The 26,025-nt window shown below is 37.8% G+C and overlaps 1 protein-coding gene across 1 annotated transcript; it reads left to right on the top strand.

Annotated features, from left to right (window-relative positions):
* Positions 1-259: 259 nt before the first annotated feature.
* On the top strand, positions 260-6,476 carry LOC145031507 (wall-associated receptor kinase-like 6). The gene is made up of 2 exons (XM_078980079.1): positions 260-1,835; positions 5,170-6,476. The coding sequence occupies exons 1-2, from the start codon at positions 410-412 to the stop codon at positions 6,330-6,332; spliced, it is 2,589 nt and encodes an 862-aa protein (XP_078836205.1). The 5' UTR covers positions 260-409; the 3' UTR covers positions 6,333-6,476.
* The last annotated feature ends 19,549 nt before the right edge of the window (positions 6,477-26,025 follow it).

The raw sequence follows: 26,025 nt of genomic DNA, 5'->3' as shown, positions 1-26,025 counted from the left end.
TTTTTTTTTTTTTTGACAAAAGTTGCTCTGAAAAGACTGGCAGTTAAATAATATAATAACCAAATTTACCATGGAAGTAATTGTTGCGAAATTACAAGCGTAGACTTCATAACACGTCGTTTGTAAAATAATAGTTCAGCTACGATTTGGATATCGGAAATTCGTTAGAGTTGCAATTTTTCTATTAATATTAAACGAATAGAAAAATATTAAATATGTTGTTCTTATTCTAACCGGTTTGTTTTATTTGTGGAAAAGAAAGGGGAAAGTTTCAACCTGTTGAGTCAAGGTAAACCATGAATTAAATTTGTCCGTTAAATAGCGAACCTGGCAGCACAGTTGAGCACAGAATCAGAAATTCACTGAGATTTAATTATTAAAATATCCCTCCTTCCATTTTCCGCCTTGAATGGTTGGTAATAAAATGCAGCAGTTTCAAGTTTTGCATTTCCTTATCCTGATTTTGTTAACAACATTCACAAAAGCACAGAATTACATCCAGACGAGATGCGAGCGTAGCTGTGGCCAGGCCAATATTATTCGTTTCCCATTCGGGATTGGAATAAATTGTTCTCTGAACGAATGGTTCAACATTGAATGTAACTCACAGAGGGCTTATCTTCCTGCACTCAACAACGTGGAGGTGTTGAACGCGTATTACACACACCTCATTCTTAATGTCCCCATGATTTCTGATTGCAAGAACTCGCTCCACAACAGTAGTCTTGACTTAAGCAGAAGTCCTTTCCGTTATTCCCGATACAATAACATGCTCGTGTTTCAAGGGTGTGGCCATGCTGACATCATCATGGAGAACGGTACTATTGTTGGTGGTTGTTCAACAACTTGTCGCAAGGATAGTACTGTTAGTGACCTGAACAACTGCTTCGGCGTGGGTTGTTGCCAAACTACAATTGCTCATGATCTCCGGTGGTTTACATTGAATCGAACAAGCTTGGAAAGCCAGGATGGAGACGGAACCTTGTGTGGGTCTGCCTTCTTGATGTATAAGTATCGCCAACCGACTTTTGGTCCCCAATCTATTGGCCAGGACCACTCTTTTGTTCCTGTGTCGCTTTCTTTGAAAGGAAATGATACTTCAGTAGGATGCAACAATATGTGTGGGAATGTCTCGATTCGATATCCTTTCGGGATTGGAAGAAGCTGTTCAGGGAATGAATGGTTCACTATCGATTGTAACTCCTCGACACCATATTTATCGGCCCTCAACAATCTTGAGTTGTTGGATATAAAATCTGAAAGGTTCACTGTTAATGTCCCTATGATTTCGGATTGCGAGAATCCAATCCAGAATAGTAGTCTTGACCTAAACAGAAGTCCGTTTTACTTTTCCAAAAACGGTAACTTATTCGTTGTTGAAGGGTGTGGCAATGGCGTCATCATTAATGAGAATGGAGATATTAGCGGTGGTTGTTCAACTAGTTGTGGCAATGAGAGTGTTAGTGAAAGAAACAACTGTTTTGGCATCGGTTGTTGTGAAACTACAATGACTTATGATCTCAAATCGTTTACCTTGAATCTAACTGAATTGGTAGGATCACATGCTGGAAATGTAAGCTGCAGTAGGTCTGCCTTCTTGGTGGATAAGAATTCATACATGAAAGGAAGGTTTTCCAGTCAATCTACTGTGGAGGACCAGCGTTTTGTTCCAGTATCACTGGAATGGGGCTACATGGACGAAGGTGGAAACACAAAAGAAGACAAAAAATGCATAGATTGCGAATTTAAAGGGGGGCACTGTTACTATAAAGATGGCTTGGACTCGGATGTGACGTGTCTTTATGACAACAAAATATCACTGGGTGTTATTCTAGGTAAGGTATTCTTGATCTTGTTTTATTTTTAGTTTTTTTTCCTTAAAACATTAACCATTTGTTTTAATGTTTTATAATTAACCTCGTTTAGTTTACAACATTTCATCTATTGTTTAACTATTTTTTAATTTTTTAATTTTTATGATTTTTGAGTAATTAATTATGTAGCTCCTTTTAACGTCTAATATAAAATACTAATTACACAAATATTATATAATCTTATAATCGTTTTTTTATAATTAGAAATCATATACGTTTTTATCAGTTTTGTATTTTTGAAAAAATTCAATGGGGGTGGTTCTTGTGCCAACAAATTATAATCTCAGTGTGGGGGTGAAGTAAGGGATGGATAAATGGTGGCGGCTAGTCGGTGTGTAGCAGCAGCGAAGGTGATGTTTCATGTGTGACAGTTAAACGAAAAAATTAAGGTTTGCACGATAATAGAAAAATAAAAATTTTAAAAATTTTTCGAGAACTTTTTCACTGCAGTCGGAAAAGTCAGAGGTTGTCGGTGCCACCTGTGAGCCCCCTAAATCCACCATTGCCGAATGTAAAATAAAAGTTTGAGACTAGACTAGACGCATAATTTTGTCCAAACCTCTATTATGATTTTAATAATTTACTCATAATTATATTAAAATATTAAATATTATGATTTTTACTAATTACATTTATTCGAATGGATATATAAAACAATAACAAAGAAAATACTTTACACAGATAAAAATATTATTAAAAAGAGAAATTAAATATTCTTCTATCTTTTGTTCCTATAAATCCTTCTATATATTCAAATAATGATATATGTAATATTACTATCATAAAATATCATTAAATTTTATTAAATGAAAATTAAATGTTATACATATCAATATTTAATTAAGTAGGATGATATGTAGAAATAAAATGTAAAAGGATATTCAATTTCTCTATTAAAAATAGTCAAAACCCTCATAATGACATGAATATAAAATTCTAAACTATATAAAGATCATCCAATGTCTTGACAACATCCATAACTAACTAATATTATAGATTACCTAATATATCAAATCAATAAAAAATATTATTATTAAAAACTTATTTTAGTAGATAACATTTTTTATAACTAACCATTTACCCATTTATTTGAAATATTCTCTTGACCATCCTCTTATGAAGGTGTTTAGCAAAGTTTTTGAAAAATCATCAATAATTTTCAATTTATAACTTATAACATATAAGCTAATAAATTAAGGATTTCTAAACTTATTGACTGTGACTTATTACATGTATGTATGACACATGAATAAGCTATTCTTAACCAAAAATTATTTTTAACTTACACATATTTGGAATCAATAATAAGCAAAAAATTAGAATAACTAAGCTTAACCGAACACCTCTTTATTACTTTAACCCACATATATATATATATATATATATATATATATATATATATATATATATATATATATATATATATATATATATATATATATATATATATATATATATATATATATATATATATATATATAGAGGTGGCTTAGGTTAATGTCGGACGGTCATATTTTTTGAGTCATGGAGGCGCAATCCTAACCATTTATTTTGGAGATAAAAAAATATTTTTAAAACACAAAATAAATAAAAATTTTAAATTTTTTAAATATTATTTCCGTCATTTATTTTACCTGAAAAATAAAAAAAATTTAAAAAAAATACTTTTTTTTCATAATGTACGGAAAAATTCTAATATAATTTTATACTGTAAATACTCAAATCGAATTTTTAGAATGATAGAATATTATACTAAAATATTAAACTATAAATATTCAAAAAATTCTAACAAAATATTATAAGATTATAACAAATCTAACAATTCAAGTAAAATATTATAATATTTTAATATATCTACAAATTTTAATGGAATATTTTTAAAAATTCGATTTGATTATTTATAATGTAATATTTTATTAAAATATTTCACTCATATTTTAAAAAAAAAATTGTGATTTTTTGGATAAATTAAATAACGAGAATATTACTTAAAAAGAGAGTTTTTGGATTTTTTTCTTTTATTTTGCAATATATATATATATATATATATATATATATATATATAGTTTCATTTGAAACTATGTTAATTTTATTAGACCGTAAATAAAATCTAAAAATACTTTTAAAATGCAAAATAAAAGGAAAATTCTAAGATTCTTTTTTTAATCATTATATTCGTCATTTTATTTACCTAAAAAAATACCATATTTTTAAATACGTGAAATATTCTAATAAAATATCACACCGTAAATATTCTAATGTGATTTTTAAAATGTTAGAAAATTTTAGTATTCCACTAGATTTATCAGATTTGTAAAATATTATAATATTCTACTACAACATGTAAACCAGTAATTCTATTATTATTATTATTTTTTTTTGGAAAATATAAATGACGAAAATGATATTTAAAAAAATCTAAAACTTTCAATTAGTTTACATTTTAAAAATATTTTTTATCTATAAAATTAGTGACTAAGATTGCGTCTCACGGTTTCACAAAATTAGACCGTCTCACATTAGTCTAACAATGTGTGTGTGTGTGTGTGTATATATATATATATATATATATATATATATATATATAGAGAGAGAGAGAGAGAGAGAGAGTCGAATTATATAGTTACATAAATAAAAAAAATAGAATTATTATTATTTTAATTTGCATATTAAATAAATTAAATTAAGAGTAAACTACAATGGTTCGTCGGAATAGATGTCAGCCGGTGGTTTATGGAGGTGATTTATGGTTTTGTTGAGTTTCTTCATTACAGAATACAGAGGATTGAAAAGAAATGCACCTAAAAACAACGGGGAAAAGTGAGGTAATTGGATGGCTAAGTGAGTGGGGTTTTAAATAAGCCCATTCTAATTTAAATAATTTTTATATAATAGACATATAAATTAATTAATTTAAAAACACTTATTAAGGATATAATAGCCTTCTAACTTTTAGAAGGACCAAACACGAAACAAAATTAAAATGTAAAGACGGTCAGAGTTAAAAAAAGAAAAAAAAAATGAGATACTAAACATGCAAATTACTCCAAACCACGTTGACTATCAAGTAGTTCAATTTCAAATTAATTAGTAAAAACAATAATGTTATAAATAGAGAATATCATTTAGATGATAAAATAGAAATGTTATTAAATGAGGGTAAGTAATACTACAATAAAATATATGTTCAAGTGATTGTAATATATTGCTAATAATGATGAATTATGCATTGTATAATATTGCATTTTAATTTTCTTATGTTTTGTTTTTATATTATATTTTCCTTTTTTTCCAGGTGTTAGTATAAGCATAGGGCTGCTGTTGCTAATAGTGATGGGTTATGCATTGTACAAAATAATCAAGAAAACTAAAGCCAAGAGAAGGAAACAAAGGTTTTTTAAACGCAATGGTGGTATTCTTCTTAGACAACAACAAACAACCGATATTAGTTTAGTTGATAAAACCATTCTTTTCACCTCCAACGAATTAGATAAGGCCACTGACAATTTTAATGAGAACAGAATTCTTGGTCGAGGAGGTCAAGGTACAGTATATAAAGGCATGCTAGCTGATGGGCGAATCGTTGCAATCAAAAAATCAAAGGTGGTTGATGAAAGCCAACTAGAACAGTTCATCAATGAGGTGGTCATTCTTTCTCAAGTAAGTCATAGAAATGTTGTCAAACTACTGGGATGTTGCCTAGAGACCGAGGTGCCATTACTAGTCTCGGAGTTCATATCAAATGGTACATTATATGACCTTATTCATGATGAAACCGGTGAGTTTTTGTTCTCTTTGAACATGAGATTACAAATCGCTACAGAGGTTGCAGGGGCACTTTCGTACTTACATTCAGCAACCTCTATTCCAATATACCATAGGGACATCAAAACTACTAACATACTTTTGGATGAAAAGTATAGAGCCAAAGTTTCGGATTTTGGAACTTCGAGGTTAGTGTCAATAGATCAAACACACTTGACTACCTTAGTCAAAGGGACATTTGGTTACTTGGATCCAGAGTATTTCCAGTCGAGCCAGTTCACCGAGAAAAGTGATGTATATAGTTTTGGAGTTGTTTTGTTAGAACTTTTGACAAGGGAAAAACCAATTTCTTTAACTAGATTTGGTGAAAACAGAAGTTTAGCTTTACACTTCATGTTAGCCATGGAAGAAGGTCGGGCGATGTCTATTTTTGATGCAAGTGTTGTTAAAGAGGGTTCTAGGTCTGTGTTGTTGGCCATAGCTAACTTGGCAATGCAATGCTTGAATTTTAATGGGAGAAATAGGCCAACAATGAAAGAAGTTGCTTCTGAGTTAGAAGGAATCAGATTATCACATGTTCCCTCTACAGATGAACCTAATTTTGGACATGTGAAGCATTATGAGGAAGTAGCACTTATATATGGTGAGTCAACATCAACATCAATAACATTTTATCACAATCCTAGTCAATGAATACTGGTAAATTTTATGTTTGTATAACCACATCTTAGTTTATGCTTTTATAATTGTGTGTTGATAAATAAGTTGTCTATGATAGTCAACAGTATGGTACAGACTATGTCTCTTTTTTCTTCCTTCATCTATCTTAAAATTTAAATGTTATAATATCTACTTTGTATATGAAAGTCAATCTGTTGTACTATTAATAAATACAATGTGTGTTTTGTATATATATCATTTGAGTTTTATCATCAACATCTAGAATGATTACTTAATAATTAATAGATTTATTAAAAAACAATTTACAATATTTTAAAATTTCTTAAAATTCTCAAAACAACTGTTTTGATAAAATTATAACAAGTAGGGACTTGATATTTGTCAACTAACTAAATGAAATCCAACTGGAAGTGTACACGATTTCTTCGGTTGAAAATCAAAATCAAAATGCTGAAATGCAAAGGCACCAAAAAAATGTTGAATGTTATATTACACATTCCATATATTGGTAACTTTCATCAACAAAAACTACCATCAACATTTCTATTCAGAAACTAGTCGTCAAGGTTAATATATTATGCCTGTTCATACGTATGAAAAATACAAAATCAAATGTCTTCTTCGTATGATGGAAACCATTCTTTCCGGTCCAACTTACCTTATGATAATAGTTTCGTGCAAAAGTATGATAACCATGTAAAAAAGTTAGCATTAAGAATTCAAACATCAATATATAGTTTTCTCGATTAAGTTATGTAAAAATTACCAAGAAATGGTATGAGTATGTTAAACCGCCATATGTGGTTTTTGCTTGAATGAGAATCCGTAAATGACGTATTCAAAAAAAAAAAAAAAAAAAAAAAAAAAAAAAAAAAAAAAAAAGAGCTCAATGATTTCTTCCACGTGTTGGGACTATTTAGCCATAATAAACACAAAATTTGATCATCCTTATTTCGAGTGCTGGTTACTTGCTCTCACGTTCTACTACAGTGTCGGGTGTTTCGACTTGGTCCATGTTGGTGTTTTCCCTTTTTTTTCTGGTCAACTTCAAATACTCGTAGTTTCTTCATCCGACTTCCGTTTAACCCGATTTAACTTGAGTTATTTAGTATTCCATGAGCTCTATAAAATGATATATGCTTTTCTCAATTTGAATGTCGGGAAGTCAATCTTCCAAGCCTTCCAAGTTTGTGTACTAACTAACGTTATTATTTTCTAAAAATAACGATTTTACTCCCGGTTATTCCAATAATATTTCCGGTCATTCAGAAATATTCTTTAGCTATTATAGATGAATGTAAACTTTTAAAATCTGTCATCCCATACCTGGTTTGGTTTAAACTCAGATTTAGTTATCGATATTTTCTTAACAAATTTAACTTTTTATCAGATTCTCCTGTTTGTATCTTCTTCGTACGAACTTCAATTTAAATGATTCTTGTTTCTCTATCTTCTTCTTCATCTTTAATTCATATTAAGTTCAAGTATCATTTCAATGGATCATATTTTGTTATAGTTATTAAGCTCGAAACATTAGAATTTTACAATTTACATTTTCTACTTAGATATATTCTAACTGTTCATTTTTTACCGTATTTTTCTCGCAATTTTGAGTACTAATATCTCATTACTGTTGGAATAGTGTCTAAGGCTATAACTATATTCGGTGGTGCATGGTCCTTTTGGGTTGCCTTCACCATAGCAACTTGAAGGATGATTTGTTAAGAGAGAGTAAATATTATAAGGAATAATATTTGACTATTTGATTAATATAAGTCATAAATTAATTGGTATTAATTGGTGACTTAAAGAGATTAATTAAATAAGAGGGTATAAACTGTCAATTGTTTGATAGTTAGACTTTAGACTGTAAATCCATTAGGATGGACCTTGGACGGATTCTAAGAGCTTTAGGATAGCTCAAAATCGTCCATAGGGATATCTATGGAATGGATTTGGATAGCCTTAAGAGAAGATTATCCAATTAGGGTTTAGAGTGAAACCCTTAAGGAGTCTGATAGTATAAATAGACCCTATGGATGTGGGAGTTCGACACACAACCTTAAGCAAGGATACTCTGGCCGAATTCATCCCCTCTCCTCTCTCCTAAATCATCTTGCTTGCTATTGGTGTTTGTAAGCCATTAGAGGAGTGACAATTGTGACTCTAGAAGCTCCAAGACAAACAAGATCAACAAGGGATTCAAAGGTATGATTCTAGATCTGTTTTAATATTGTTGTTTAACCTAATTAGCCATTAGAAGTCTTGGATTCAAAAGCATGTTTATTAGAAAGCCTAGATCCAAGCAATAGGGTTTTGCATGCGCACATAGGAAAGTTCTTATGGCTAAAACCCAACAGTGGTATCAGAGCCTAGATTGGTTTTCTTTAAATTGTTGCTTGAATAACTGAAACAAACCTGCAAAATTCGATTTTTTTGGGTTTTGAGTCACTGACTCGTCGAGTTCCAAGGTGGACTCGTCGAGTAGGCCTGACTCGGCGAGTCCCCTTGTGCACTCGGCGAGTCCAGGCGTCAGGAATGGCCAGATTCGGGATTTTTTCATAATTATCTTATGGAAACTTACCTTAATCATATTAGATCAATGTAAATCCGATTTTTTGATAAATATGACTATTATCTTGATCTAATTAAAGATATTTATCATCTAATAAAATATTTAATTTCCTTATATGATAATAATTAATTATTTTGTTAATTATCTTCAAAGAAATCAAGATAAATCAAATAAAGATAATTGGAATATTAATTGTTAATTGGAATTATTTGTTATTTGATCCTTCATGTTTTAAATGTTTAAAACCTACCCTAAAGTTTTGAAATTTATATTTGTGATTAAAAGTTTTAATTTAGACAACTTAAATTTCAAACCCTAGTTTTTGAAAAGTTTAAAATGCAACCCTATACTTATATAATATTACTAGAATAATATATATATGTATAACTAAATGCTAGTCTTACCGCTAGTAGGCCTCATTCACGAAGCCGATCTATAAGGTGGGTATAAGGTTGCGGCCTATAAAATGGCGCTTAATGGGTGTACACTCACACCCACCGCTTGCTTGATTGGTGGAGGGTCGTTAGCCGAACGGGTAGGATAGGGCAATCTCATCCTCGCATTAAAAGTATAATAAGAAATACGAAGTAACTAAACTTTTTTTAAAAATTTCCCAATCTTAGTTACTTTAGGAAAAGTGAATTGATGCAATCCCATGAAATTACACTTTGCACCTTGCTAAGATGTTAGTGGAGCATGTGTGGTTTACCGGCACACTAATTGGTTCTAAGCGAAGGTGGCAAAGGGTGATTCATTATTCATCATAGTTCGATGGAGCGTGTGTGGTTTACCGGCACATCGAATAGGTGATCGTTACAATGAAGGCACCATGTGAATTTGCATGGTAATTCACACCCGCTTTGTGATCCTCGGCATCCCAGTCACAAACAAGATGGGCATATCGAGATTTAAACATGCCATTGAATAGTTCAATGAATCTCATCCGAATCTAGGAATTCTCAAAAACACTTAGGACTAAAAGTTTAAGTTTTGTGATGGAGAATTAGTGAACCGTCATTCACTTACCTTCAATTTATTTGCATATTGGATTACGGCATCCCTTTTCTAGTATGTAAATGTTGTTGTTGGATCCTAGCCCTAATTTTTCTTATTGGGTGATAATTAGGGATTCTTGTTCTAATCTATCTTTGTCCTTTCTATAGATGTCAAACGCAAACAACTCTGCTGCTAGTTCTTTCACGTTGATGAGCCTTTGCCAAAAGGTCACCTTCGATGGAACGAACTTTGGCGAATGGATAAGATACATTCGCACCATTGCTCGCTATGAGGATAAAGAGTATGTCCTCGATGAGAAGCTCGAGAAAATCAACCCCGAAGTTGCTACTCCCGCCGAAATCACCGCCTTTGAAACCCATGAGCGAGATGCAACGAAAGTACATTGCATCATGATCGCCACCATGAACTCCGAATTCCAAAAGTCCTACGAGGACATGTATCCATACGAGATGCATCAAGACTTGTTGGAGAGGTACCACCAAAACGCGAGACAAGAGCGTTACAAGATCTTCACTAACATGATTTCCGCCAAGATGGGTCATGGAGAATCTCTTACCGTGCACTTGCAAAAGATGCAAAGGTATGTCGACCGCCTTCGCAAGTTAAATGTTGACTTCGGCGAAGACTTGGCGATCGACATGGTGCTTCACTCTTTGCCTCCGATGTACAATCAATTTAGGATGACCTACCACATGAACAAAGAGGAGGTCACTCTAAGTAAACTCCAAGGTCTCTTGAGGGTTGCTGAGAGCAATTTCAAGGACAAGTCTGTTGCACCAACTCCCAATCCATCCGCTGCTCCTGTCTTGGCTATTGGTCAAGGGAATGGAAAGAAGAGGAAAGCTTCTTCAAATAACTATCGAAAGGTGAAAGCCCGAGATGGTTCCTCTTCTAGTGGGACCAAAGTTGATCCCTCTAAGCCCTGCTCTAACCCGAAGGAGGCAGAGTGCCACCACTGCCACAAGATAGGACATTGGAAGAGAAGCTGCCCGGATTACCTGCAAGCCATCAAGGAAGGAAAGATCAAGCCATCTTTCGCAGGTATATATGCAATCAAATCTAACGATTCTAATCATGCTATTTCTTGGGTTCTTGACACCGGTTGCGGTTATCACATTTGTTCTAATGTGCAGGGACTAAGAAGAAGTAGGGATGTGGAGCAAGGGAGAATCAATCTAATCATGGGGAACAGAAGATCGTCGCCTGTGACCAAGATTGGAGTGTATTCTTTAGTGCTTAAGAATAGTTTAGTTTTGGATTTGAACAATTGTTGCTATTCGCCAGAAATGGCTAGAAACATCATTTCATTTCATGGTTTATATAGACAAGGATTTAGATTTTCTTTTAATAATGAGAATGGTTCTATTTTGGCTTATCTAAATGGTGTCTTTTACTTTGAAGCTATACCATGTAATGGAATATATGAAACTGTTATGATTGTTGATAACTTAGGAAATGATGTTTTGAATATTGATTCTTCCACTAGTATGGATAAAGCAACCTTGTGGCATTGTCGTCTTGGACATGTCAACAAGAAACGCATAGCCCAACTCCAAAAGGATGGAGTGTTGGAGTCATTCGACCTTAGGGAAGATGACACATGCGAGTCTTGTTTACTTGGAAAGATGACTAAGTCACCCTTCACGAGTACTTGTGAAAGGGGTGAGGGACTATTAGACCTAATACATACCGATGTATGTGGACCTTTTAGATCAACCACGAAGGATGGGAACCGCTTCTATGTGACTTTTACCGACGATTATAGTAGATATGGGTATATCTATTTAATCAAGCAAAAGTCAGAAACCTTTGAAAAGTTCAAAGAGTTCAAGAATGAAGTGGAGAATCAATTGGGCAGGAAAATCAAGATGCTTCGATCCGATCGAGGAGGAGAGTACCTAAGTCTTGAATTCCACGATTATCTCAAGGAGTGTGGAATAGTTTCGCAATTGACGCCTCCTAGGACACCGCAGTTGAATGGTGTGGCAGAAAGGCGTAATCGAACCTTATTGGATATGGTTCGCTCTATGATGAGTCGTGCTTCACTACCTATCTTCTTTTGGGGGTATGCCTTAGAGACTACCGCCCATATCCTTAACCGAGTCCCTACTAAGAAGGCTGCCAAAACACCTCACGAGATGTGGACGGGGAAAGCTCCCTCGTTGGCACATATCAAGGTTTGGGGTTGCGAGGCTTTCGTAAGACGAGATACTCACGACAAGCTTGAACCTCGAAGTGAGCGATGTATTTTCATCGGCTACCCGCAAACTTCCTTTGGATATCTCTTCTATAGACCGAAAGATAATGTTATCTTTGTTGCGAGGAGAGGAGTTTTCCGAGAGCGAGAACTCATAAGCCAAGGAGACAGTGGGAGGCAAATCAAACTTGAAGAGATTCAAGAGTCGATAGATGAAGGAACCTCTACCGCTGGCATTCAACCCGAGGAGGAAACTCCGGTTGAACCGATTGACGAATCCTTACCTCTTAGACGTTCCGATAGAGTTAGAGTTCAACCTCAGTTTTATGGTTTTCATATTACTACCGAAGGGGACACGTATATTAGTGATGGTACACTAGTAAATCTTGATGAACCTAATAGCTATAAGGAAGCCATGGCAGGCCCGGAGTCTGCAAAATGGAAAGAGGCGATGGATAGCGAGATCCAATCCATGTACGATAACCAAAGTTTGGAATTTGGTTGATTACGTGCCCGAACGTAAGACCGTAGGGTGCAAGTGGATCTTCAAGAAGAAGACCGACGTGGATGGGAACGTACACACATACAAAGCGCGATTGGTTGCGAAGGGCTTTACTCAAACTCCCGGAGTTGACTATGATGAGACCTTCTCACCAGTTGCGAAGATTAAATCTATTAGAGTGATGCTAGCAATTGCCGCATTGCATGATTATGAGATTTGGCAAATGGATGTCAAGACCGCTTTCCTTAATGGAAAGTTGGCTGAGGATGTTTACATGGCTCAGCCAGAGGGGTTTGTGGATCCGAAGCATCCGAATAGAGTGTGTAAGCTTGAGAAGTCCATTTATGGACTTAAGCAAGCGTCTCGCAGATGGAATCTTTGCTTCGATGAGAAAGTCAAAGAGTTTGGATTTGTACGAAGCGAAGACGAATCTTGTGTATATGTCAAAGCCAGTGGGAGTATAGTAAGCTTCCTCGTTCTATATGTCGATGATATATTACTCATAGGAAACGACATCCCGACTCTGCAGGAGGTTAAGTCCTGGCTCGGGAAGTGCTTCGCTATGAAGGACCTCGGAGAGGCTTCTTACATTTTGGGAATAAGGATAGTAAGAGAAAGAAGTAAGAGACTAATTGGACTTAGTCAGAATACTTACTTGGAAAAGGTACTAAAACGTTTTAGTATGGAAAACTCAAAGAAGGGAGAACTGCCGATACAAGGAAATGCCAAGTTGAGTAAGACTCAAAGTCCAAGTACCGAAGCTGAGATAGCAGAAATGAGCCGAGTACCATACGCTTCCGCAGTTGGCTCAATCATGTACGCTATGACTTGTACTCGTCCTGATGTAGCCTTCGCTTTGAGCATGGTTAGCAGATATCAAGGGAACCTTGGCAAAGCACATTGGATTGCGGTGAAGAACATCCTTAAGTACCTTCGGAGGACGAAAGAATGGTTCTTAGTCCTTGGAGGGAGTGATGACTTGAAGGTGCGAGGGTATAGTGACGCCAGCTTTCAGACCGACAGGGACAACTACCGTTCGCAGTCGGGCTGGGTCTTTACCCTAAATGGAGGAGCAGTGACATGGAAAAGTTCCAAGCAGGAAACCGTAGCTGATTCAACGTGCGAATCAGAGTACATCGCAGCGAGCGAAGCGTCGAAGGAGGCAATATGGCTAAAGAACTTCATTGGTGATCTTGGAGTTGTACCGGCCATAAAGGAGCCCATGGAGATTTTCTGTGATAACGAAGGTGCGGTTGCCTTGACCAAGGAACCAAGGGATCATGGTAGATCTCGACATATCGACAGAAAATATCACTTCATTAGACATCGTGTAGAAGAAGGACAACTCGTAGTGAAGAGGATATCATCAGAAGATAACCCAGCAGATCCGCTTACGAAGGGACTGAGTAGGGTTAAGCACTTACAGCATGCTAGGAGTATTGGGCTGAAGGATGATATTAGCATAGATTAGATAGTATTAGAGACGTATAATAGATAAATGTAATTGACATTTGATGATTAAATAAAGAAGTTTTATTTATGAGTAAAGTTACTATCACATGTTAGTTGTTTAACTATTGTTTCACTTTGCATGTTTTGACTTCCAGAATAATTGAGTTTATTAGGAATAATCAAATTATTCAAATGGTCCACAATCGTTCATATGTTGGGAGTAGATATGAATGAAGATTGTCATGAATTGGTGTGTAGAATGTCTAAATGGTGTTAGACATAGCAAGGGTTGCTGCAACGTTCATGAGTGCTTATGAACTGGTTTTGAGCATTGGAATAAACCCGTGCTTGCTGGAATCACCTTATGGAATACGATATAAAAGGTGATCGCAAGACGATAATATCATATGGTCTTAAAACCTAGATATATGGTTTATTATTTGTTAATTGATTGTGCGTTGATAATGCGAAAACGCATCAGTAACTTGATGTTATAAAACGCATTGTTGTGTATAGTTGGTTAATGAATAAGTAAATGCATATAAGTCGAAGTTTATCTGTAAATTTTATCCTAAGAGGATAGAAGAGATATCTTGGCCACTCGATGATTTGATTTGACTTATGTGCCGGGCCCGGTCAGAACTGAATTGATGTGTTCGATTAAGTTCTATGTCAAATAAATCGAAGATCGAGAAATCTAAATGCTAGACTAACCATTCCATAGGATTGTCAGCATGATATCTAACAGAGGACTGTATGATCCCTTATCTAAAGGACAAGATTGATTAGATCAGAGTTGACAGCGTCTTTGAGAGCTACGATTGCAAACCGTATTGTACTTGTATAGTTACTAGACTTATCCAAGTGGGAGACTGTTGGAATAGTGTCTAAGGCTATAACTATATTCGGTGGTGCATGGTCCTTTTGGGTTGCCTTCACCATAGCAACTTGAAGGATGATTTGTTAAGAGAGAGTAAATATTATAAGGAATAATATTTGACTATTTGATTAATATAAGTCATAAATTAATTGGTATTAATTGGTGACTTAAAGAGATTAATTAAATAAGAGGGTATAAACTGTCAATTGTTTGATAGTTAGACTTTAGACTGTAAATCCATTAGGATGGACCTTGGACGGATTCTAAGAGCTTTAGGATAGCTCAAAATCGTCCATAGGGATATCTATGGAATGGATTTGGATAGCCTTAAGAGAAGATTATCCAATTAGGGTTTAGAGTGAAACCCTTAAGGAGTCTGATAGTATAAATAGACCTTATGGATGTGGGAGTTCGACACACAACCTTAAGCAAGGATACTCTGGCCGAATTCATCCCCTCTCCTCTCTCCTAAATCATCTTGCTTGCTATTGGTGTTTGTAAGCCATTAGAGGAGTGACAATTGTAACTCTAGAAGCTCCAAGACAAACAAGATCAACAAGGGATTCAAAGGTATGATTCTAGATATGTTTTAATATTGTTGTTTAACCTAATTATCCATTAGAAGTCTTGGATTCAAAAGCATGTTTATTAGAAAGCCTAGATCCAAGCAATAGGGTTTTGCATGCGCACATAGGAAAGTTCTTATGGCTAAAACCCAACAATTACTACGACATCAGTTTTGGCCAAATCTTTTTGTGTTACTTACTTGGTAATCCCATTTTACATTACCACGTTCCAATCTTACCCGTATTTCACATATGCCATTTTACACGAGTTCAAAATAAATTTGTTAGCCATTTATGAAATCTTCATTTTTCCTTGTTTCCTTACCTTTATACATATTTTTCAATTACAAACATTTGTATATGTATTATTAAATTGTCATAACTCACCTTTACGATCTCAGGATTTTCAGGGTGTTACACTTTTCATGTAACGACCCAACTTTTACAAGGAATTTTTTTTTGCTTTAATTAACCGGACCAATTACATATTCCATAGATTTCCAAAACATTTGTTTCCAATTCACAATTATTACATCATTGTTGTCCTTTTTGAAAACATCTGAGAGTCCCAGACATCCAAAGAGAGGTAGAGTACACGCCACTTCATCACGCCTTGCCCTTGCCCTTAGGCTCTGAAGTACCTGAAACAATCAACAACCTGTAAGCTAAATGCTTAGTGAGTTTCCCAGAGCATACCACACACACAATCCACATATCACATATCTCGCTAGCTATAAAAGCTACTCACATATCAGATACCCTGTAAGCTATAAAGCTACACACATATCACGTCACCCATGCATACATAAACCTGTAACAGTGCCATGGACTACCTCGTCGAGTTTACGGAAAACTTCATCCGGCTCGCCGAGTTATTCAACCAACTAGTCGAGTTTAAAGCGAAATTCATCGAACTCGCCGATTTGTTCATCAAACTCGTCGAGTTCATGTTAATATTCATATGACTCGCCGAGTCACCTCTTGCGACTCGTCGAGTCGTTATAGTTCTGAGGTCATAAAGACTCATTTGAGCCATGCAAAGCCTCCATATTATAGATCTAGGCTTCTAAGGCATGCCTTTCACGTAAAGTTGCAAACTTTACGTGCATGTAAGGCTTTTAAGCTCTAAAATAGCAATTCTAAGCTTGGGATGGAGTCACACGCTTGAGCGGAGGCTCATGCTAGGCACAACTGTTAACTTTATGCATCTAACGACCAAAGGGAGTCCAAATCTGAAGTTACAACTTCAAATCTTGGCTTAAGCACAAAATCCATTTCTTAGAATCCATGCAAAAGAGGGCTTTAGGTGGAAATGAGCCAAGGAATAGCCTAATACCTTCAGGGAGTGCTTCACAAGAGTGGATCTTGAATCCCCTACGAGTTGTTTGCTTCCTCTAGCTTGCTTCCTCAAGTTCTCCCTTCACGAAGTCCTTGCTTCAAGCTTAAACTCACCAAAGATCACACACACACACACACGAATCAGAGTTTTGGAAGATGAGGAGCTGTAAAGGGAAAGCTGGGGGAGGCCAATGACCCCATTAAATATGGTGCATGGCCATGAATTTAGGGTTTCATCTGTCACCATCTACTCTTCGAGTTCTACCCTGGACTCGGTGAGTAGGTCATTAAACTAATCAGACTAACCCGTTACTACTCGACGAGTAGGGAAGCCAACTCATCGATAGAAACCTCGCATTTCATCTTCCGATTCCCAGGTCCATTCGGAACCCTTTTGGTGCTGCCATTGCACCTTTACCAACTTCACTTCCTTATTTCGGAGCTTCTTTATCATCTTGTCTAAAATCGCCACTGGTCTCTCGACATAATTCAGGCTCCCATCCAACTGAATGTCATGCAAGGATATGATTGAGGACTCGCCGGCAACACACTTCCGAAGCTAGGACACATGGAAAGTGTTATGAATTCGACTAAGCTCCTCTGGAAGCTCTAATCGATATGCCACCTTGCCCACCCGGGCTATGATCCTGAACGAACCTATGAACCGAGGCCCCAATTTTCCCCTCTTGCGGAACCGGATAATCCCTTTCCAGGGTGACACCTTCAGTAAAACAAAGTCTCCCTCCTGAAATTCGAGATCGGATCGTCGTCGGTCCGCATAGTTCTTCTGACAGCTCTGCGCGACTCGCAACCGGTCGCGTACCTACTGAATCAATCCGGTGGTCTCGAGTACCACCTCCTTGCTTCCCAAAACCCGATGTCCAACTTCATCCCAACACACTGGGTCCTGCACCTCCACCTATATAACATCTCAAATGGTACTCGGTCAATACTAGCATGATAGCTGTTATTGTACGAAAACTCTGCCAGTGGAAGATACATATCCTAACTTCCTCCAAAATCAAGCACACATGCCCTCAACATATCCTCGAGTGTCTGGATCATCCTCTCACTCTGGCCATCACTCTGGGGGTGATATGTCGTACTAAAGTGCAGCAGGGTACCCAGTTCCTCGTGGAACTTCCCCCAAAACCTGGATGTAAAGCGAACATCTCTGTCTGAAACCACTGATACCGGCACTCCGTGCCTAGCCACCACCTCTCGAACATAAATATCCGCCAACTTCTCCGCAGATATACTCTCAGAGATCGGAATGAAATGAGCACTCTTCGTCAGTCTATCCACGATTACCCATATGGCATCTACTCCCCTCGCTATTTGTGGTAGCTTGGTGATGAAATCCATAGTGATCTCTTCCCACTTCCACATAGGAATGGGTAATGGCTGAACCTTGCCATGAGGTTGCTGGTGCTCGGCCTTGACCTTCCTGCAGGTTAGACACTGCTCCACATACCCGATGATCTCTCGCTTCATGCAGGGCCACCAATAGCTCAGTCTCAAATCCCTATACATTTTTGTTGCACCTGGATATATAGAAAATTTGGACTTATGCGCCTCCTCTAACAGTCTCTGCCTCACTCCCCCCGACATCGGCATCCATACTTGGCCACACTGCATCAATATTCCACGACTATCCTTAACAAACAAAGGATACTGCCCTCAAATTCTTCCCAATTTCCAATTCTCTTTCTTCACCCCCTCGACCTGAGCCTCTTGAATCATGTCTATAAAGGGTGGACTTACCGTCACCCTCATACAAATACCCCTGGTTGGAGACCATGTCGCCTTACGACTCAATGCATCAGCCACTACATTGGCCTTCCCCAGATGGTATAGGATCTCACAGTCATAGTCCTTCAGCACGTCCAACCATCTCCTCTGTCGCATATTCAGGTTCAGCTGATCCATCAAATACTTTAAACTCTTGTGATCGGTATACACAACGAATTTTACCCCATACAAATAATGCCTCCAAATTTTGAGGGCAAACACCACTGCCCCCAATTCCAAATCATGTGTGGGGTAATTTGCCTTGTGAGGCTTCAACTGCCTCGAGGCATATGCGATCACATGCCCCCTCTACATCAGTACTACACCCAACCCTGAAATTGATGCATCACAATATACCACGAAATCATCCAATCCCTCGGGCAGTACTAGGATTGGAGCCTCGCATAATTTCCGTCTCAAGGTCTGAAAAGCCCTCCGTTGGTCCTCACCCCATCGAAACGCCACATTCTTCTTGGTCAAAAGGGGACAATGGCACATCAGTCTTGGTAAAATCCTAGATAAATCTCCGATAATAACCCGCTAAGCCCAAGAAGCTACGAATCTCGGAGACATTCCTCGGTACTTCCCATCGCATCACAGCTTCCACCTTCGCAGGGTTAACTGAAATACCCTCTTGATTGATGAAATTACCCAAAAATTGTACTTCTTGCAACCAAAATTCGCACTTGGAGAACTTCGCATACAGCTTCTCTGTCCTCAAGGTCTCCAGCACCTCTCTCAAATGCCGCTTGTGTTGTTCCCTGGTCTTAGAGTAGACCAGGATATCATCAATAAAAACAATCACCGACTGATCCAGCATCGGCCTGCACACTCGGTTCATGAGATCCATGAACGCGGCCGGAGCATTGGTTAGTCCAAATGGCATCACAACAAACTCATAATGCCTATAACGAGTCCTGAAAGCTGTCTTCGGTACATCCTCATCCTGAATACTCATTTGATGATACCCTGACCGAAGATCAATCTTAGAGAACCACGATGCCCCTTAAAGCTGATCAAACAAATCATCAATCCTAGGCAAGGGATAGCGGTTCTTCACCGTCAGCTTATTCAGCTCTCTATAATTGATGCACATCATGTGCGACCCGTCCTTCTTTTTCACGAAAAGGATCGAAGCTCCCCACGGAGAACTACTCGGGCAGATGAACCCTCGGTCTACTAGCTCTTGGATCTGCGCAGACAATTCCTGCATCTCAGGTGACGCCAGCCGATATGGTGCCATTGATATCGGGGCTACACCCGGTACCAAATCAATTCGAAACTCCACTTGTCTTTCCGGAGGCACTCCGGGTAACTCTTCAGGGAAAACATCTCGAAAGTCCCGCACCACTGGTACGTTATCGATATCCGTCACTACCTCCACCCGCGTATCTAAAACATAGGCCAAAAATCTCATGCAGCCCTGCTGCAAAAACCTCCTCGCCCTGGAAACCAAACAGAGGGTCGGGCCCTGCGAGGCCTTCTCGCCATGGACAACCAGTTCTCCTCCCCACCCTTGGGGTTCGAACTCGGACCAACTGCTGCTCACAATCGATCATGGCCCCATTGGCCCCTAGCCAGTCCATCCCAATAATCACCTTCAACCCTCGCAACGGTATGGGGACCAAATCAACGCGAAACCTTTCGCCATGCACATTCAGGACACAATACTGACACACCCTTGCAGCTCTCACAGTGCAATCATCTGCAATCTCCACCTCGAGTGGGGTATCTAGAGTCCCCGGTGCGTCTCAGAACTTCTTGCTAAGTGCAAGAGACACAAAATATCGGTTATCTCCCGAATTGAACAAGACATGGGCTGACATACCATTGACCAGAAAGGTCCCTATACAAGCATAAAAACTTACATATAAACATTTAGCATAAAAGAGACAGAGAATAATGAACACATACCAGCCACGACGTCTGGTGCTGTCCGAGCCCCTTCAGTAGTCAGCTGGAACGCGCGGCTCTTCATCGATGGAGCTTCCGCCTTAGGGCGGCCATCAGTAATCCTCATAGTGGCGGGCGCGGGCGCCACCACGGATCCTCCTCCCCCTCCCTAAAACCTTGGAAAATCGGCCTTTTTATGGCATGTCTGGTTGCAGTGAAAACATATCAAGCCCTTCTTGGGGCAATCCTTACTTAAGTGGCCCTGCTTGCCACAGGAATAACATCCTGATGTCCCGGCTGTCCGACAAGCCCCACTATGAAATCTCCCACACTTGGCACACCGTCCCCGGCCCTACTGACCCTTACTTGAAGAATCAGAGGTCTTAGGCTTCTTAGCCTGAGCCCCCACTGCTTATGCCTGCTCGTTCTTCCGCTTCGTGCGGGTCTCCAACTCCATCTCCCTCTCATGGGCCTTCTCAACCATTTCATTCACGGTTTTGCACCTTGTGAAGCTCACAAATTCCCGAATGTCCTCCCTCAGCATAGAGTGATATCGGGTCCTCCTCATGTCCTCATCTATCGCATACTGAAGAATCAGTAAGGCTCGCTCTCGAAAGTTGGCGGTGATCTCCGCCACAATCTCAGTGGTCTGATGTAAATCGTGAAACTCCCTCACCATCCGTTGCACCTAAATAGGCGGTGCAAACTCCCGATCGAAACATTGAACAAACTCAGCCCACGACATACCAGCCACACCGGCTGCTCCTACATGACTAGTAACCTCGCCCCACCAATCTCGGGCCCTGTCCATCAGCATACAGGAAGCAAATCCAACCTTCACCTCCTACGAGCATGAACTCGTGCGCTGAGCATTCTCAATGTCCGCTACCCAACATCTACTCACAATGGGATCCCTAACCCCAGAAAATTCCGGAGCTCCACATGCCTTGAACTCCCTAAACGAGGGGGTTTGAGCTCCACCCTAGCCTGCAGAAATATCAGCCCTGAATGCTCGAAGTCTCTCCTCCATGATCTCCATCATGCCCTCCTTGACCATCCCGAAGATGACTGGGGTAGCATCAAGGAAGCCCCTCATAACCTCAGTCACAATCAACTCGCGTAGCCTCTCATCAATACCATTAGTAGGGCCGCCTGACCCAACCCTTGATCCCGATCCTGATCCCCCTGCTCCAAATCGCATAACCACCATGCTGAACTGCCATAACACAAAACATAAAGATCAGAATACCCATAATGAGATTACTTCCATACCGTGCTCCTTTGGAATTCCCAGCTAAAATAGGGGCTTAGGTACGGGTCCTATGCTTCCAATAGTATGGGCCCAATACTACCTTCCACTCCTACTCGTACCTTTCCTCGCTGCTTTACCTAGTACTTCCAAATCTATCACATCCGCAAAACCATGACTCACAACCCTCACATGAATCAATCCTTGGACACCCTATGATTTTCCTACTCAAACAATCATACCAATCACTGCATGTTGCTATAAGGCATGCAGATTATACATAGAAAAGATCAAATTGAATTTCGAATAAGAGATTCTACCCTAAGACCACATCCAAACAAGGAAAGGAAATAAGGCTAAATCACCCATTCTGAGGCTATCAACTCCTAACCATATATAATTTTTGAACATACACTTAGCAATTTCATATAATCGACAGAGCTCATTATCAGTATAACATGGCTAATTAAATTGGGAACTACTTACTTGGTTCAACTGATCACACGCGTTGCACTCTCCTCTTTTGGGCTAAAAATCTTTTTTAAGTTACTTTTGAAAACATTTTACCACCACCTTAGTTTGAGTCCTGACACACTCGAGGATGTGTCCGAATCTCTCAAACCAAGGCTTTGATACCAATTTGTAACGACCCAACTTTTAGAAGGATTTTTTTTTTAATTAACGGGAGCAATTACTTATTCCATAGATTTCCAAAACATTTGTTTCCAATTCACAATTATTACATCATTGTTGTCCTTTTTGAAAACATCAGAGAGTCCCAGACATCCAAAGAGAGGTAGAGTACATGCCACGTCATCAGGTCTTGCCCTTGCCCTTAGGCTCCGAAGTACCTGAAACAATCAACAACCTGTAAGCGAAATGCTTAGTCAGTTTCCCAGAGCATACGGCACACACAATCCACATATAACATATCCCGCTAGCAATAAAAGCTACACACATATCAGATACCCTGTAAGCTATAAAGCTACATACATATAACATAAGCCATGCATACATAAACCTGTAACAGTACCATGGACTACCACACATGGTCTTTACCTAGGACTGCCATGGGTCCCCCATATGGTCTTACATCCAATGTTATGGGCTACCCCACATGGTCTTAACCTAGGACTGTCATGGGCTACCCCACATGGTCTTACATCCAATGCTACGGGCTCCCCCCGGGATCTTCATACAACATGCAATCACATACCATAGCAAAACACAAAATGTCTAACATATTTATCATAATCACATAATGGGTCGGCCTTGGTGCCTTAGACCCATAGGTATGGTGAGGAGACTCACCTGAGATGAATGATAAATTGACACTTTGTGACCAAAATACCCCACGAGCTGCTCCAACTTAACAACCTATAAGCGACATTTAATAACCAGACATTACCCTCAAAGTCCACCTTGGTCAACTTCAGATAAGTTCAAGTCAACAACCCATGTTGACCCTAACTCGCAGAGCGCAACTAGTGACTCACCGAGTTTCCTAGGATATAGTCTACTCGTCGAGTTGTTCCTTCAACTCGTCAAGTATACGGAAAACTTCATCCGACTCGCCGAGTTGTTCAACCAACTAGTCGAGTTTAAAGCGAAATTCATCAGACTTGCCGGGTTGTTCATCCAACTCGTCGAGTTTATGCTAATCTTCATATGACTCGCCGAGTCACCTCTTGCGACTCGCCGAGTCCTTACAGTTATGAGGTCATATAGACTCATTTGAGCCATGCAAAGCCTCCATATTACAGATCTAGGCTTCTAAGGCATGCCTTTCACGTAAAGTTGCAAACCTTACATGCATGCAAGGCTTTTAAGCTCTAAAATAGCAATTCTAAGCTTGGAATGGAGTCACACACTTGAGGGGAGGCTCATGCTAGGCACAACTGATAACTTTATGCATCTAACGACCAAAGGGAGTCCAGATCTAAAGTTACAACTTCAGATCTTGGCTTAAGCACAAAAGCCCTTTCTTAGAATCCATGCAAAAGAGGGCTTTAGGTGGAAATGAGCCAAGGAATAGCCTAATACCTTCAGGGAGTGCTTCACAAGAGCAGATCTTGAATCCCCCATGAGTTCTTTGCTTCCTCTAGCTTGCTTCCTCAAGTGCTCCCTTCCCCAAGTCCTTCCTTTAAGCGTAAACTTACCAAAGATCACACATACAAACACATACGAATCAGAGTTTTGGAAGATGAGGAGCTGTAAAGGGAAAGTTGGGGGAGGCCAATGACCCCTTTAAATATGGCGCATGGCCCTGAATTTAGGGTTTCATCTGCCAGCATCTACTCGTCGAGTTCCACCCTGGACTCGGCGAGTAGGTCATTAAACTAATCGGGCTAACCCACTACTACTTGACAAGTAGGGAAGCCAACTCGTCGAGTAGGTCCTTAAAAATTCAAACAAGGCAATATTATTATTAGTACCTGAGAATCTGTGTGTTACATTTCACATGTATACATTCATCATTTCATTTTATATACTAAAATTATAATCCCAAATATTTGCATGATATTTGGGATGTTACAAAGATACACGGGACGGTCTGAATAGACTGAAGGCCCGTCTTTTCAGGCCAAACCAGAGAGCAGTCTAGATAGGTTGTAGGCCAGGAGAGGTGTTCCAGTCAGGCTGAATGCTCATATTATGTATGTTGTTATCTATATTGGCTGTGTGTGGTACTTTTGGAGAACTCACTAAGTTTTTGCTTATAGTTTAAGTTTTATGTTTCAGGTACTTCCGATGATCAGGGAAAAGCAAAGGCATGATCATGCACATCCTTTTGATTTTATGATATTTGATTTTGGGATTCTCTGATTTGTTATTATTACTTTTAGGAACAATGTTTTGTAAACAATTATGGTTTTTGGTTCGTTTTTAAAAATGAAAATTTTACCTTCATTTTTGGGCTATTACATATAGCTTTACAATCTAACACATTGTAGGTTGTGTTATGTTAGTGTTTAATATATGTTGAGTTCATTTTTGGTTTTCTCATCCTGTTGCAAACCACATACCTGTGCTTTATTATATCACCCATTTTTCTTAGTATGTTCATACAAACATCAAAACCAACCTCCTATGCAGATCTTTTATAAAACGGAATTCCATCATTGATATATTTGAACCTCATTGACTCAATAGGTTTAAACTCTTCAGGAATATCCGTTTTGATATCATGTAGAACCTCTTACCTGTAACTATATGGTACAAAACTTGTACTCATCATACTACTCGAATTTGCATCATTAGAAGTAGAAGAACATTCACCAGTATAATCAAATATAGAAAACATTTAACCATATATGATTATAAAAGAAACAACTTAATATAAATCAATGCATCCAATGTAAAATCACATATGATTAACAATGAAGTCCATTGTATAATCATATGTGATTATAACATACAATTGAACATAGATAAACTAAACATGTGTCAATATTTATTCGATACCAAAAAATGGATAATCACATATGATTGAGGCTAGACTTAAATATATTAAATGACAAAACTACTAATAGATTACATATTATTGACAAATAGATTTACTTCTACTACAACAAGAATAAAAAAAATGAATTGCTTATATAATCATATGTGATTAAATGAGTATTTAAAACAAAATTTACTGAAGCAATGTAGTTATGTTTTTTATGACTTGAATTGTTCAATATATTCATCAAAATCTTCATCACTATCAACAAAAATACTAATATAATCTTTATTTCTAAATAGATTCACATTATCACTTGAAAAGACATTATCAAACAATAAAACTAGTGATTAGCAACAAAAAGACATATATGATTTAAAACACTATAATATAAAAGTTAATGTTCATAACATATGCTAGTCAGGTATGGTAGAATATCTTTATGTGTGTATATATATATATATATATATTAAACTTAGTAATCACATATTATTATAATCATATATGACTAAAATGTTCATGATAATAACAGATCTTAATCATATATGATTTAAAACATTGTATTATAAGATGTATCATTAAAATCCTTTGAGTTTTTAACAAATATCAATCACCTATGATTTTAACAATGATTTGTTTCTATAATAGCTAAGCAAAACCTATTCATAAAAGCTTTTAATCAGAACTGATTGAAGTATTACAATTTATAATAGAATATTTTAGCCTTTTTACAAGCATAAATCGTGATTGATAGCATCATACTCAGTAATCTCGATTAATACTTCATATATGTTGTTTCA

Source organism: Lactuca saligna, chromosome 2 (genome assembly GCF_052625555.1).
Source record: "Lactuca saligna cultivar CGN05327 chromosome 2, ASM5262555v1, whole genome shotgun sequence".
NCBI classification, from domain to species: Eukaryota; Viridiplantae; Streptophyta; class Magnoliopsida; order Asterales; family Asteraceae; genus Lactuca; species Lactuca saligna.
Note: the sequence above shows the minus strand (reverse complement) of the source record. Positions and strands in the feature narration are given on the sequence as shown.